The sequence below is a fragment of the Solanum dulcamara genome, chromosome 9 (assembly GCF_947179165.1).
Source record: "Solanum dulcamara chromosome 9, daSolDulc1.2, whole genome shotgun sequence".
In the NCBI taxonomy this organism is placed as follows: domain Eukaryota; kingdom Viridiplantae; phylum Streptophyta; class Magnoliopsida; order Solanales; family Solanaceae; genus Solanum; species Solanum dulcamara.
This window is the reverse complement of record NC_077245.1, coordinates 24,018,907-24,034,746: the sequence shown is the minus strand read 5'-3', so window position 1 is coordinate 24,034,746 and position 15,840 is coordinate 24,018,907. Positions and strand designations below refer to the sequence as shown.

At 30.9% G+C, this 15,840-nt stretch overlaps 1 protein-coding gene across 1 annotated transcript; it reads right to left on the bottom strand.

The window, feature by feature from the left end:
• Window positions 1–4,701: 4,701 nt before the first annotated feature.
• LOC129903910 (NAC domain-containing protein 30) lies at window positions 4,702–8,787 on the bottom strand. The gene is made up of 4 exons (XM_055979432.1): window positions 8,687–8,787; window positions 7,436–7,601; window positions 6,462–6,733; window positions 4,702–5,409 (listed from the first exon to the last, which is right to left on the bottom strand). The coding sequence occupies exons 2-4, from the start codon at window positions 7,593–7,595 to the stop codon at window positions 4,852–4,854; spliced, it is 990 nt and encodes a 329-aa protein (XP_055835407.1). The 5' UTR covers window positions 7,596–7,601; window positions 8,687–8,787; the 3' UTR covers window positions 4,702–4,851.
• Between the last annotated feature and the right edge of the window lie 7,053 nt (window positions 8,788–15,840).

Below are 15,840 nucleotides of genomic sequence, written 5' to 3'. Positions count from 1 at the left end.
ATATGAGAGTTCAAGCTTTGGAGTTCATGGAGGGAGATCATGTATGGCTTCATGTGTCATCCATGAAGTGTGTGATGAAATTTGGGAAGAACGGAAAGCTTAGCCCTAGGTTCATTGACCCTTTTGAGATCTTAGAGAAGGTTGGAGAGATGGCCTGTAAGTTGGCCTTGCCACCTAGCTTGTCTGCCGTTCATCTTGTTTTCCACATTTCCATGCTTCAAAAGTATGTGACGGGTGATTTACGTTCTATGTGATTTTACTTGATTCTGTGGTTTTGGATCCGTACTTGACATTTGAGAAGGAGCCTATTGCCATTTTGGATAGGCAAGTTTGAAATCTAAGGACTAAGAAGATGGCTTCTGCGAAAGTGCAATGGAAGAATCGTTTGATCGGGGAGGCTACTTGAGAGATGGAGTTTGATATGTGTTTGAAATATACTTAGCTTTTTGAAGCTCCAAGTACTTTCTTTTACTTTCTGTTCGAAGACGAATATAATTTTTAGTGGTGGATAATATAATAACCTTGAAGGTTATTTTTTAAAATTTTAAAAAAAATTATAATTTTGCCCCACCTGATAGTTTCTCCAAGTCATGATTGATCCTTATATGAGGTTAAGAATTGAAAATGGATAGAAAAGTTGAGATTTTTGGAAGTTTTAGAGTTTTAGAGGCTTTTGAGTTGAAATAAGTGATTTTAGTCATCATCCAGAGCTACGAGCCTCGGAATGGAATTCTATCAATTCCATAAGTTTTGAAATGCGAAATTTGATCTAGAAGTGTTTTTGTTTTCAGTTCCAAGGTTTTTACGGCAATTTGGAGTCTTAAGTTGTGATTTTAGTGGAAATTCAGCAAAAATTGACTTTGGTCAACATTCAGAATTCGGACACTCGAATTGGAATTCTATTGATTTTGTTGGATTTAGAAGGTGATATTAGAGCTAGATAGAGCATCAGATTAATTTTTAGAGATTTCGAAAGCATTTTGGTTTTTTGGTGAAAGTTAGTTGGTCGTAGCTTTTGCAGGTGCCGGGTTTAGAAGACCTCAGATCCATATTTTGATGATTTTATTAAGTCCGAAATGTTGAATTTAGTAGGGTAGCGTATATAGTTTGTGTGCACGGGGTTCTAAACGAATCCTTAGAGTCCATTCGGATATTTGTTATGCCTTGGTGTTTACTTATGTTATTGTTTTCGATGCCTAGAGAAATGTTCATCGCGATCTAGGACCTTCTGATGCGATCGCGTAAGTCTCAATTACTGTGCATGCTATCGCGTGAGTCTTTTCGCGATTGCGTAGGTATCTCAGGTATTGCGATTGTGTGGGTCCATTTCGCGATCGTGCCAGTCAATAAATGAGTTGACTTATGTTTCTCATCGCGATCGTGTGGTTTGGATCGCAATTGTTGGTATGGATGCGATCGCAATGAGTAAAGTGACCTAGACAGATTCTTATCTCCAAAAATAGAGATTTCATTGCCATTTCTCTATTTTGACCCTTGAGACATTGAGTTAGGCAATTTCAAAGAGGGATTTTCAAGATAAAGTGTTGGATAGGTTTTTTAACTTGAATCCTTCATTACCGTACCCATTTAGTATTTCATGATTTTAACATCAAAATTAGTGATTTCAATTCCAAAAATTGAAGAGTTTTCATGAACTTGAGTTTTGAGAAAAATTAGAATTTAAGAATGATTCAACTCATTTTTTGATGTGATTTCATATGTTTGGGTATTATGATTTTCTATAAAAATTCTAAATTTGCCCTTTTCCCTCAAATTTGACTTTTTGGGTCAATTTGGACACTATTTTTAAAAATAACAAAATGGATATCATTGTTCATGATTTCTTATGGGGATTCTTTCTTCAAGTAGATTTTGTGGATTTGGAGGCCTGTTGTAAGGGAAAGGCTCAAGTCCCAAGTCCCAAGTTGAATTTCTACCTTCTTAAGGCAAATGGACCTCTTTGACCTTCTTTAAGGTGTATTGAACCTTGTATGCCTTGTTTGTGTGTTTGGGAATAATGGGAAATGGTATGGATTTTTGTATTGTTCTACTTGTTATTAAAAGTTGTTCGAATACTAGTGATGATCATGTGAGGGTAAAAATGAAATTGCTGAAGTGTTAATATGTGATGTGCCATGAGTGAATTGGATGACCTTATTGATTCCATTTTGATGGTGTGCTAATGATTCTATGTGATTTGTTATTGATGCAAACTTTGTCATCCTCTCATTATGCATATGAACATGCCTATTTGCATTGATTCTGATGCACTATCATGAGCTTTGTATCCTTGATATGCCGATGGAAATAGTTTTGACGAGTGATTTATGCCGATGGGAAATGATTCCAAGAAGTGAGTTATGCCGATGGAAAATAATTTCGGCGGGTGAGTTATGCCAATGGGAAATGGTTCTGGTGGATGCATGGACCTTGTCATGAGTCCCCCATGGGTCCCATGATGCATGTGCAATGGGTGTGTATCGATAGGACAAACATACATCACTTTATATGTCATTTGCATTACATTGTATCTCATTATCATTGATTGATGTGTATGGGTGAGGTGTTATCATTGTGATTGTTGATTGAGAACTTATGGTGTTTTAGTTGAAAGATTGTTGATATTATTACCCACTGAGTTACTTCTATTGCGTTATGTCCATTGTCTCTATAGTATTGTTGTGATGGGATGGATTCTAAATTCTGTGCAGGTTTTAGTATGTGGAGGTTCGGGTGGTGTGTCAGGGTACTTGTGTTCGGCATTACTTTACTTAGGGTCAGTTAGGGATGCTTGCTTAGTATCATTGTGGTTTTTGTACTCACTCCCTTGCTTTCTACACTTGTGTAGGTTACGAGCACAGATCGTCTTAATCATTCCTCATGCATCTTCATTCGAGGCCTTTATTGGAATCTTGTGAGGTAGCTGTTTGTCATTTCGGCAGACGTAACATGCTCTTGATTATGTCTTTATTCTATTCCAGTATTGTAGACATTCAGACTTGTATTTTCTTTGAAATTATTGTATTAATTAGTGGTTTGTACACGTGACACAAGATTTTTGAGAGGTTTTGTTACATAATGATTTCCGAAATACTTAAATCATGTTTAGTTCTTATTTATTTTCTTACTTTCGCATTTACCCTTGTCAAGGATTGTTTAGACTGACCTGTCTTGGTGGGATAAGGCAGGTGTTATCACACCTGGCTTTTGGATCGTGACAAAAGAGGCCTCTCTCGAGATCAAACATAGAAGAGGAATCAACTGTGGGTTTTAGAGTAGCATGGAGGATTCCAGGAGTTGCGCCATTTGCTCTTTGCCTTTTTGGGGTGGTTTACATATTTCTCTATTGTGGCTGTCGTACTACATTAGCCATATAGGCATGTTAACTGCTCTATGCTTGTCATGTTAGATATGTTGTCTTGATGTTTTCTTACTCTATTATGTAGAAGTGTATCTCAACCCTTCTGTGACGATACTTGTCCAACAAGGGATCTGGTAACTTATCAAGATTATTTAATGTTGAAGGGGTAGTAGGTGGAATCCTCGCAGGTTGTATATCTGATTAGTTTGATGCCAGAGCGATAACAGTTGCTAGCTTCATGTACTGTGTTATCCCAGCTCCATACCTATATCGAAGCTACGGACATATCTTTGTGACTATAAACATCATCCTCATGTTGATTACTGGAGTATCTCACGGGCATGTGCAATTGTCACCGCTATTATTGATGGAACTAGCTCAATTTGTGCCGTTATTGCACCATTTTAGCTACGAGGTGGAATGTCGTATTTGTAATGTTGATGGGAGTAGCTTTGGCTGTTGGTTTGTTTTTGGCCTTCTAGATATATTGTTTATGCGTGTATGTATATTGTGATTCAGGTTGTGCAGAATTGGAGACCTTGGACAGTGGTGGACGACGAATACTAACACAACTCTAGGCTCTTCAACGTTCAAGATGGAGGACGAACAAAAAATAGTGTTATTTTATTTTGAATACATAAAATGCCTATATGACCTATGAAGACATTCTCCGGCATAACCTTATTCAACATACGTTTTTGCATAAATATAGCTATCATGAAAACGCCAATTGTTACCATAGTAGCTGCATGAATCAAAGCGGATACTGGAGTGATCCTTATAGTTGTGTATCTTCATGCAGCCACTACTTTAAAGGGTAAAATGTTGGGTCCGTCCTAGCACAGGCCAAGCCATCAACTATAATAGAAAACTAGCACTTGTAGGTTGGTTGTTATATTTTCTTTGTACTTTGTATACACACACTGTAAAATGAAGAAATATACACATAAATTAAAACTTTCTCAACCATTCTCGTCTCTTTAAGTTCTTCACAACTACCACTTTATTTATAATGGCATTGTGTGAACTAACTTGTTCTTATCTAGATTAAGTATTAGATAACTCTCTTCACTAAGGATTAGACAAATATAAATGAATCACCTATGAGTGACCATAGGATGGAAGCATCTCAACTATTAAATATGTGTATGATTTTGTAATATCTAAGCTTTATTTAGCAAACGATAAACATCCAAATCATAGTAATGGAGAAAACTCAAGGAAAAAAAAAGAAAATACAAAATTGAAAGGATAAAAATTTAAGCTTGAGAAGTAGATACAAAAAAACATCAATTCATTCACATTTGCAGAATATCTTAAAACAGTCAATTGGTAGTTAAACAATAAAAAAAATTCAAAGGCCACTTTTTTAACGTGCCTTGCACCGTCAACAGTTCATTATATATTTATGTTCCACCTTTTCACAAACTTTTTCTTTTGTTTCAATTAAAAAGGTACAAAAACTATAACTGATCATAGAAGATTTTCATCTATAAATCAGGGTAGCACTGAAGCAATTGGGTCATATGATTTTGATCATTGTCGGCTAATGGAAGATTAGGGAAAGAATAAGAAGAAGAAGATGGTGCCTCCATATTCATGATGACTTGTGGTGCAAATAACTTGTCATCGATATTCCAGTCATCACAAAATTGGCCATAACTATTCTTCTCTTGATCTTCATTGTTGCTAGCTATGGAATCTTGGCCTTGATGATCTTTTGTAGCAAAACTTGTTGAAAGGGTGGGGCTATCAAGTTGTGGGAGTTCAATTGCTAGTTCATTGTTCTCATAGCCAATATTTTGGCTTAAGACTAATTGATGATTAAAAGGAAATTGATGATTGAAATTTGATGTTTGGTTGAATGCATTGAGAGGATTATTATAACTTGGCATTTGTAAAAGGGAGGGAGGTGGTCTACTATTATAACTTGTGTTGGTTCCTCTCATATAATTATTATAAGCAATATTGTTCCATGATTCTAAACTTGGCTTGTTGTTTGCTGGACTTGGCTTCTTGAATGCCCTGCAAACCACCCATCCTTCTTCCTGTCAATTGAAATCAAATTCCAAATAGTTAGTAACATTCTTTTCTTCTCTATCTATAATTCCAATAAAAATAATTTTTTTCTATATATATGTAAAAATAATTTAAATTTAAAACTCTCATCTTACTCACAGTAACACAATTTTATAGGTATAAATATTTAATTTCGTATTTAAGTATTAACACTACATGTTTCAAAAGTTTTTTTTTACTGCAGTGAAACACCCTCTTTATTTTTCAGAAGAAACAAAGTACATAAAAAACAAACGAACAAGATTTGTCTTTTCAATATGTTCTCCAGAAACTCTTTCCCAACATCAAAAGTAACCTAAAAGGAACAAGAACTTGGTTCTTTTACTTTGCTATGCCAAGTAATAAATATTTGGTTCATGAAAGTTTACTTTGCTATGCCAAGTAAAAAATATTTGGATGAAAGTCCAACAGTCAAAAAGAAACAAACTTATTCAAATTAAAGACACAAAAAGCTATTTCATGCGTGACACATTATAAATTATTATTTCTAACTCAATTTATGTAAAAGTATTTGACTGAATACAGAATTTAAAAGTGAAAGCAAGATTTATGAAACTTGTGATTTAAAATAAATCAGAAATATTTATATAGCTATAAATCGTTTTATTAAAAATAAAATAAAATATTTAAGTGTACTCATATAAATACCTTACATGCATCTCTTGTCTCTCCCGTGTGATTACATTCTTGTGTGTTTTATTTGTATGCATCACATGAGAAGTTAATGGCTTAAGATCCTTTTCTGATCATGAACTCTATTAGGATAATTTTTGTATTCTTAGAGCCAATTAATGTACTTATTTTGATTTGAAGTGAAATGAGCATGGTAGCAGGGGTTTTGTCAAGCCCCTATCACACGGGAGGAAACACTTTTGTGCAATGAAAAGAAATAAACTTAAATATTTAAGTGTTATATAAATTGAGACGAATATTATATATATGTTCAGTCTAGAATATATTAAAGGATTATCTCTTTTAATATATTAATCAAATTTTGAAGCAGATGGAAAAATTAGCTGACCTGAGGAGGTCCATGTTGGGAAGTTTGAAGACGATATTCATGCATGATCCAATCACTTTTCCTTCCATTAGGAGCTCTTCCTCTATAGAAAACAAGTGTCTTTCTCATCCCTATTATCTTCTCCTTTGATAACACTGCTTTATCCCTTCCTGTTGCCTTCCAGAATCCCGCACCTGTCGCTCGATTCGTCCGAGTTCCTGTAGGATATTTCCTGTCCTTGTGGCTGAAAAAATACCACTCACTTTGTTCTTCATATCCCAGTTTACACCTATCTGTACATGTTACAAACATCATGTCAATGTTCAAATAAGCTGATCAATAAGTCTCTCATAGAATATGTTACTCGCGACTCACTTTCCTTTTTTATCCATCTCAAAAAGAATGATATATTTTTATATTTAGTGAAATTTTAATTTTTAAAATGTTCTTTTTATCTTTAATCAAATGATTTGTAGTCAACAAACATATGTGACTTATTTTAGACCATAAGTTTCAAAAGTTTTTTATTTTTTTTTAAATTTCGTGACAAGTTAATCTATATCAAATAAATTGGGACTAAGAAAGTACTAATTAATGTTGATAGTCCAGTGGTATTGATAGAAATCATGTTTTATGCTGAGGTAGGTATGGATTCAATTCTCATTGTTCCCGGCACCTTGCCTGATCTCTGCGTAAATGATACTCTCTCCATTTTAGTTTGTTTATTTAATTTTAACTTCACATGGAGTTTAAGAAAGTGAAAAATATTTTTGAATGTTTGTGGTCTTAAACTAAAGATGTGTTGAACGTACCAAAATACCCTTTAATCTTGTAGTCAATATGTCACGTGGAAAGTTAGAATAGTTGTCATAAAAGGAGTGAGACACTCTTTTTGAAATGGGGTGAAAAGGAAAGTAAGAAAAACAAATTGAAACGTAGTGAGTATAATTTGAAAGTGGAAATTACAAGGAAAAGAAATGAAAGAATGAATGTACCTTGGATGTCCCATGGCTCCATTTTATAGAGATCAATATCTGTGATGACATCAAGATCAATCTTGAGGGAGTTAATCTTTCTCTTGAGGTAATATCCAACAAGTTCTTCCTCTGTTGGATGAAATCTAAATCCTGGAGGAACACATGACTCCATTTCCATCTTGATCTGACAAATTATATTTTTGGGGGAACAAAAAGAATGTTATAAAGGGAATAGTTATCAAGGCTTGACATATATACTATTGGAAGATATTTTTTGCACCTTTTGGTTAAGTAAACATGAAAAGGAAACGTTCTCAAAGACAAACATTCATTCTCAATATATATATGAGTGTGAATCTTACACTTCTCTTGTCTTGCAAGATTTGTAATCATTCTACTCATTCATCCATTCGTGAGCAAATTAAAAGTCATCATTACCTCATTCTTTTTGGTTTTTTCTTTGGGTGGGTGGGTATAAGGAGTTGGGGTATGGGGTATGGGATCAAGTTCCTCCATTTTAAAAATATTTTCTTCAACATTTATTTTCTCCTTTTTATTTTGGGAAATTTGGAAAATGGCAAACCATGATGAATTGGTTCGATCCTACCAAACAAGAAAACATGAAAAATCATGATGAATAAGCCTGCAGTGGCCTTAATCAGTTGCATGCAATTCATGTTAACATTTAAGCAATTTTATGAACAAGTAAAAAAAAAGTAGCCGAAAACATTGACTTTGTTTTTGGTTGTTAAAAAAAATAATACAAAAAGAAGTATATATATGTTGAAATGATTTCTTTGAGTGCATTCCACTCAATAACACATGATCTCTTAAGAAAAATCCTTTTCACACACTACCATATAGACATTTTCAATTCATGACCAATGAATTATGACATTTAAGAAAATGATAGAATTGCCTTTTTTCTCTTATATTTTCTCAACCAATCAAGTGCTAAGGGGGTCCATAATCTTACACTGTAATTAATATACTCAACATAAACTAAGAATTACATACATACACAGGAAAGAAAAGTAAACATGCAAGCATTAACAATTGAAAGAATTTGCAATATGATCTTCTAGTTACATTAGCTTCAGAATGTTTCATTGGATGAAGGAAAAATACAAAGAATTCATTTAAATGGTAAAACCTTAAGTCTCAAAATGTAAAAAGTAACGGAATTCATCTGCATGGAACCACCACAAAACTTTACTAAATTAAGCACCACAGAAAGGGGGGGAAAAAGCAAAGAGAGAGACCCTGTACCGTTTTTCAAGCTCGGAGAGAGAGCGAGAGAGAGAGAGAGAGGAGAGTTCTTGATGAAAAGAAGAGAGAAAGAGAGACTTAAGAATGAAAGAAACCAAAATGAATAAATCAGGTGTTAGTTGAAATGTTGTTGGTGAGGGAATAAATATTTACTTATATAGAAAAAGACTTGTGTTTAGCTAGTTAGTAGAAGAGTAGTGTGTGTGATAAGCAGGTACACAACAGAAAAAGAATTACTTAAAATATTCTATGAATATGACACAATGCGTTTTCAAGTTTTTTTTTATAAAAAAATAAAATAAAATTTATTTATAAAAGTTAACGTTTGCATCTTCATATATAAAAGAAAGAAAAATGCAATCTAAGAGGAGGGACGGGGGTTAATTGATGATTACGCGTGGGGATGACATATTGTTTGGACGGTGTGACAACGAATTTTCACGCCACCCTCCTCCTCTTCTCCGCCGTTATATTATGCTCTAAGATTTTCTCACTCTTTCCTTGCCTTTTATATTTTCCCACCAACTTGTCAATCAATCTGATTAAATATATTATTTTATTAGACGTATATATTTATTTTTTATTCTTTATTTCGTGATAGAGTTATAATTTCAATCAAATAAAATACAAATTTAAATTTTATACTTAATTTTGGATATCCCATCTTATTCTATTAAACTTGGTGTTATTTTGTCTACCTGCCAAGTGCTATAAATTAATTCAATAATTATAATTTCAAAACTATAATTTCAGAATAACTTAGTCCACAGAGCAAATAATCTTATATGTAAATTTTATTTATTAGAGATGTTGTAGTCACAAATTTATTTTTGCCATATCAAAGTAATTGAATTTTATAAATCATTATTGTAAAGTTATTAAAAAAATATTTAACTAAGCTTATGAGTTGGTAATATCCAAAATATTTTTAAGATAAAATAAACAAAAAATGATAAATTAATCCTTCTTGACTTATAATTTTTCAGCTTACTTATAATTTTTCAGCTTAGATACCAGGTAACTGGTACCTAAAGTTTGTGCAATTTATCTAGGAGAATACTCGTCACTCACAAAAATGATAGATATAGCAATTTCAATCTCACTTCAGCAAGTGTTGGAACATTAATTTAAAATTGGAATAATATATTCAAAATTTAATCTTTAATATTAATGAATTATTTAATTAATATTGAAATAGAAGTTGTAGTTTAAAATAATTTTAATTTTTTTAGTCTTTGTAAAAAGTAAGTTTTGTACTATTATAAATAATAAAAATATTATTCTCTCCTTTCAATTTGTTTATTTTATTTTAATTTGATGTTGAGTTTAACAAAGTAAAAAGCACTTTTGAATCTTATGTCTAAAATTAAAAATATGTCAAATGTGTATCAAAATATCTTTTAATCTTATGATTTTAAATATATCTGTAAAAAATTAATTTAAAAAGACAGACTAGAAAGAAAAGTATAACAAATTGAAATAGAGGAAATACTATGGATTATATTGGATTTGATAAATATGTGCTCCCTCCATAATACTTGTTGCAAATTCTTTTTTAGAGAGTCAAAATATAAATTTTGACCTACATTTTAAGATATATTTTTTTATTATATTGATATGAGAAAAATTATAATTTATATATTTTTGAATCTTTAATTTTAATTATAAAATATTAAATTAATCTAATCTAATTTAACTTAAAACTATTCAAAATCAAAATGTGTCAAGTATTTTAAAATAGAGGAAATAAAACATTAAAAAAATTATGTGTTTCGAGTAAATAATTACTGTCCTTCAACACGGAGTACGAATCAACTGCTGTTTATTTTTACTTATTCAATTTTGCATTTTTGACGTTTCTTAAAACAAAATAATTAATATTAGTACTTGACAATAAATATTATATTAATTGATATTTAATTTTAGATCTTAAAAATAATTTGGGGAGAAAATAATAAATGTTGAGGATAAAATATAATAATTATTTTTTCTTGATATACTAAAGGCATAATAATTGCTTTTAAACGACCTCAACTAATATTTATGTCCTTCAATTTTTGTTGTGCACAAGTAAACTCTTAAAAATGCATAAAGTTGAACAAGTAGAACGTGACAAATTACGCTCTATGTAGTGTCTTACATGTATTATGTCACATAGAACACTTGTGTCTACTTGCTTAACTTAATATAAGTTTAAGTTCTACTTATTCATACTCAAAATTGGAAGGCATAAATATGTTAGCTGATACTAAGTTAAAAAGTATCTTTATATATCATATTTATATTAAAAAGGGGAAAGACCTAATATACCTCTTAACTTTTTGATGTAGAGCTAATATACCATCATTATAAAAGTGGTCCACATATATCATTACCAGTACAAAAGTGACTCACATATATCCCTACCTTTTTTGCTTAATGCAAGTGAAAACAGTAATTTTAAATTTAATTTTTTGATCTTTTATTTTAAAAATATTAATTCATTAGGGATATATATGACCCTTTTAGCAAAGTTAGGGTATATATGATTTTTCTCATACATAATTTTTTTTTTGACTTCCTTGATTCAACGACTCATTTGAGTTATATAAATATCTCCCATATAGATCTATTTGCTTGACATTATTTGAGTTTTTTATTATTATTTTTTTAGTGTAAAAATATGAAAAATAAAAAAAGGTGTGAGTGAAAAAAGAAAAAAAAAGGAAGAAAAACATAATCTAAAACTAATTTTTTTACAGTTATATTAAATTTATTTTTTTGTATTTGTAAAAAATAATTAGAGCCTCTATGATAAATTTTACAAGAAAACGAGTGAAAAATAAATTGTTCCATCAAAATAATAAACTCAACTTTTAAAAAAATCAATTTTTTTTATATTTTTCACACCCATTAGACGAAAAGGTTATATCTAGGCCATTTGTGTACGTAACAGTAGGAGTATATGTGAGGGACTTTTGTAACGAGAATATATTAGTTCTAAGTAACAAAGTTGAGGGGTATATCAGACTCTTTTCCCTATTAAAAATGACTAGTAAAAGTAAAAAGTATTTTTAATACTTCCTAAGTTTCAAAAATAATGATCTAGTTTGACTTGTTAAAAAAATAAAGAAAATTTTTCAATCATGTAGTTCTAAATTAAAGTTATGTCAAATGTACCAAAATATTCTTTAATATTGTGGTATTAAACATGTTACTAAGAATGAAATAAAGTGTTACCAAAATAAAATAAATGATCATTCTATTTAAAACAGACTAAAGAGGAAAGTAGGTTATTCTTTTTTAAACAGAGGGAACACACACACGCACACGCGCGAACGCGCGCGCGCACACAGAGAGAGAGTGTGTCCGGAGACAAAAGGCGAACAAAATTTTTCAAAAATTTCAAAACGGCATATCAAATTTTGGATGATACAAAAATGGTAAAGGCGTAGAGTGATTTGCGCCTTACCATTCACACTATTATTGGCGTTAAATATAAGTCGCAGGTCGTAATGCATTTTATATATATAAATCGCACGTTATCGTGTGCCTTTTTTAAGGCTCAATGAATCACTAGCCGCTAATTTTTCTTTTTCTTTTTCCCCCTTAAATAACTCGTTTTAAATAATTAAAATGTAATAATTTATTTTTTTTGCTTTTTTCCCTTCATTGTCTTATTTTTCCACATTCTACTAAAATAACTTAAAATTATTTTCATAAAATTATCATTTTTTTAGTAATAAAAATTAAGGTTAAATTTTTTTATAGTATGCAAAAATTATAGCTTTATTTTTTCTTGTTTTGATTAAAATATGTGTTATTATATTTTAAATTGTTAATTATTGTGATTTATAGTTGTTTTATTAAATTCGGCGTATTTTCCTTTCAAAAAATGATTTAAAACAAAATTAAGTACTAAATTCTATTTTTATTCTATAGTCGGTCAAAAATTTATTAAAGTAAAAAAAACTAACTTTTGACGCTCAAATCATAGATGTTCTAAACGGTAATTGAAATAAAAAATATTAAAAAGATTGATAACAAAGAGATGTATATATGCGTAATAACACAACCCAACCCAAATGTTAGTTCAATAATTTGCAGCATCACTTATAAAATACGAATATATAAAATTATTAATAGGTATTTACATTTGCTAGTATAAAATTGGTTAATGAAATCAAATTCTTTTTCTTTTTTTCTTTTTCATTCTTTTATTTTTATCATTGTAGTTTTTTTATATAGTAACCAACAACAATAACAACAACCCAGTGAAATCCCACATCGTGGGGTCTGGGGAGGGTAAAGTGTACGCAGACCTGACTCCTACCAATGTAGGACGGCTGTTTCCGAAAGACCCTCGGCTCAATAGAAGCATAGGAAAAAGGTCAGACAAGAATATTAAAAGAAGGAAAGTAGATAACGGAAGAGTTCCAAGCAATAGTATAATCAAAGCACCAAAAAACAGTAAATATCGTCAAATAATACCATAAATAACATAACATAACATAACATAACATACATAACATAAGTAACATAAATCAGAGTACAAGAAATCATAGTGCATTAAATAATTAATAGGTATTTTACATTTGGTAGTATAGAATTAAAAGATAAAAGTAAGAAAAAAATATAAAAAGAATAAAAGTGGCAAGGTTAAAGTATATGATATTATATTTTAAATTATTAATTATTGTAATTTATAGTTATTTTAACATTATTTTTTATTAAAACTATCAAACTTTAAATTAATGTGTATAATTTTAAAGTTGAAAATGTCGCATGCACTCCACTTAAATAAGACGTACGACGACGTGCGACTTATATAAAGCGCACGATGGTGTGTGACTTTATATAAGGAACATGACGACATGCGATTTATATTTAATGTCGTTAACGGCATGAATGATAAGACACAAATCACACTTTGCCTTTAATATTTTAGTATTATTTAAAATTAATATGCCATTTTAAAATCCTTTATTGTTCTTTTAACTCCAAACTCTCTCTCTATATATATATATTAAGAATCGATTATAAATGATTACTATATTAAAGTGATTTCTTTTTCCCAAAAAACAAGGAATAAATATCAGGCGACAGAGTAAAAGAAGGAACCAATCTTATCTTTCTTTATTTTTGTGTTTATTTGCTGTTGGGATAGTCATTTCACACAGTCCAGCACTTGTTTGTCTGTTTGGTGCGCCGCCCTTGGACAATTGGCAACCATCTAACGTCGACACCTGTTTTCCATTCTGTCAATATCATGTGCCAAATCATTTGTAAGTTGATCCATCACCCCTTATATTTCCCTCATTTTAAATACTGTATGTATGCATGATCTTTTAATTAAGGGATTAAACTATACTACACCCCTTTTTCCTATTTTAAAAATTATTCTGTACATAAGTTGGTTAGAAGTATGATTTGGTGTTCGATTGGTATGAAAATTTGAAGTGATAAATTTAGAATTTTGACATCAAAAGAAAGTATTTCCTCTGTTTCATGAATTTATTTGTTTTCTTTTTCTTTTTTAATTTGTTTAGAACAAACAGTTGTGTTTTTACATTTTGATATTATATAATATATTTTTAATTTAAAATCACAATATTTTTAATTTTTAATTTTTTTTTTATACCAAGTTAAATCTAGACAATCAATTTGAAATGGAGGGATCCGAGTAGTTCAATAGGTGTCATATTTCCAAATAACTTGTTTCCTTTTGTTCTTACTCTATCGAAAACAAAAGTTTGAATTTTAGTGAGAAAACCTTCTCTCTTATTATTGATCTGAGCACAGATTATTAAACATATATATGAGACGGAAAACAATTAATTGACGAAAAAAATTTATTTGTTGCTTGACATTTACTTGGCCAGGGTTCACTTTCAAGGGATTATTAAAGAGAACTTAACTTAATAGATCAATAACAACAGCAACAATATATCTAATGAAGAATTAACTTAAATAGTCATCTGTAAAATAAAAAAAGAACTGATAAATGTATAATATATAGAGTGCATAAGATATGCATATTGACTAGCGATACAAATATTTTTTTATCAAGCGGTGAAATGTGTAAATTCACCAAAATTAAATTTCAAAAAATTTAACATTTTTACTGCTGATACAGCGACAATATGACAACAAGAGGAAAAAAAGAAGAAAAAAGAGGAATAATTAAAAAAAGAAAGTAGTCCTTTGGTCAGACAGGCATATACGCCGAATATAATTGTCACATTGGAAGATTCAAAACTCCTATATGCCATCTCTATGGACAGCATGTCTGTCCGCAAGGGCGTTAGGTTCTGAATCTGATCTAAACAGCACAAGTTTGTCTGTTTTAAGCTTTTACATTCTTCTTTCCACCCAGAATAAACTTGTAGTTGACTCATACTTTCCATTAAGAAGTTAGAGCCCGTTTGGATGGGCTTTAAGTTGGTCAAACCAATTTATAAGTCCCGTTTTAGTTTTTGGACGTGTTTGCCTAATGCTAACTTTAAGCCATAAAGTTTTTAAAGTCAATCAAAAATGAAAAATTAGGATTTCTAACTTTTTTTTTCTAAATGCTTAAAGCCATTTTGTTTGACCATATAAATTACTTTTATATCCCTTATATTTTAACTAAATTCCCAAACTACCATTTTTATTCTTTTAACCCTAAAATTCAAGCACTTATTTTCAACATAAGCACTTTTATCCAAACACTCAACTGCTTATTTATAAAAATAACTTTTAGCACTTCAAAATTCTAAAAGCATTTTATATATAAAAGTTACTTTTTTTAAGTCCATCCAAACGGGCTCTTAGTAATTTTTATATCCTATTTTTTCTAGCTAGGCGCCTCAAGTTTCTAAATATTGAGTACATACAAGAGAAGATCTGAAAAACAGGATTGTTTAAGAATAATGAAATCACATCACCTGAGTTTTTGGCCACACGAAGGCCTGGGCCACTGGGCTAGCCTCCCGCGAACACGGCAAGGGCACACGATCGCGGAGGCCACACTACCTTACTCTTCGCGAACGCGAAGAAGGTTTTCTAGCACCAGAACACAGCAAACACACAAGCACCAAAAATTCTCGGAATGGATCCTTGAATTCGTTCGGAACTCCGTGTACACAAAACAACATGCTACCTCACTAAACTTGACGTTTCGAACTCGATGGAAT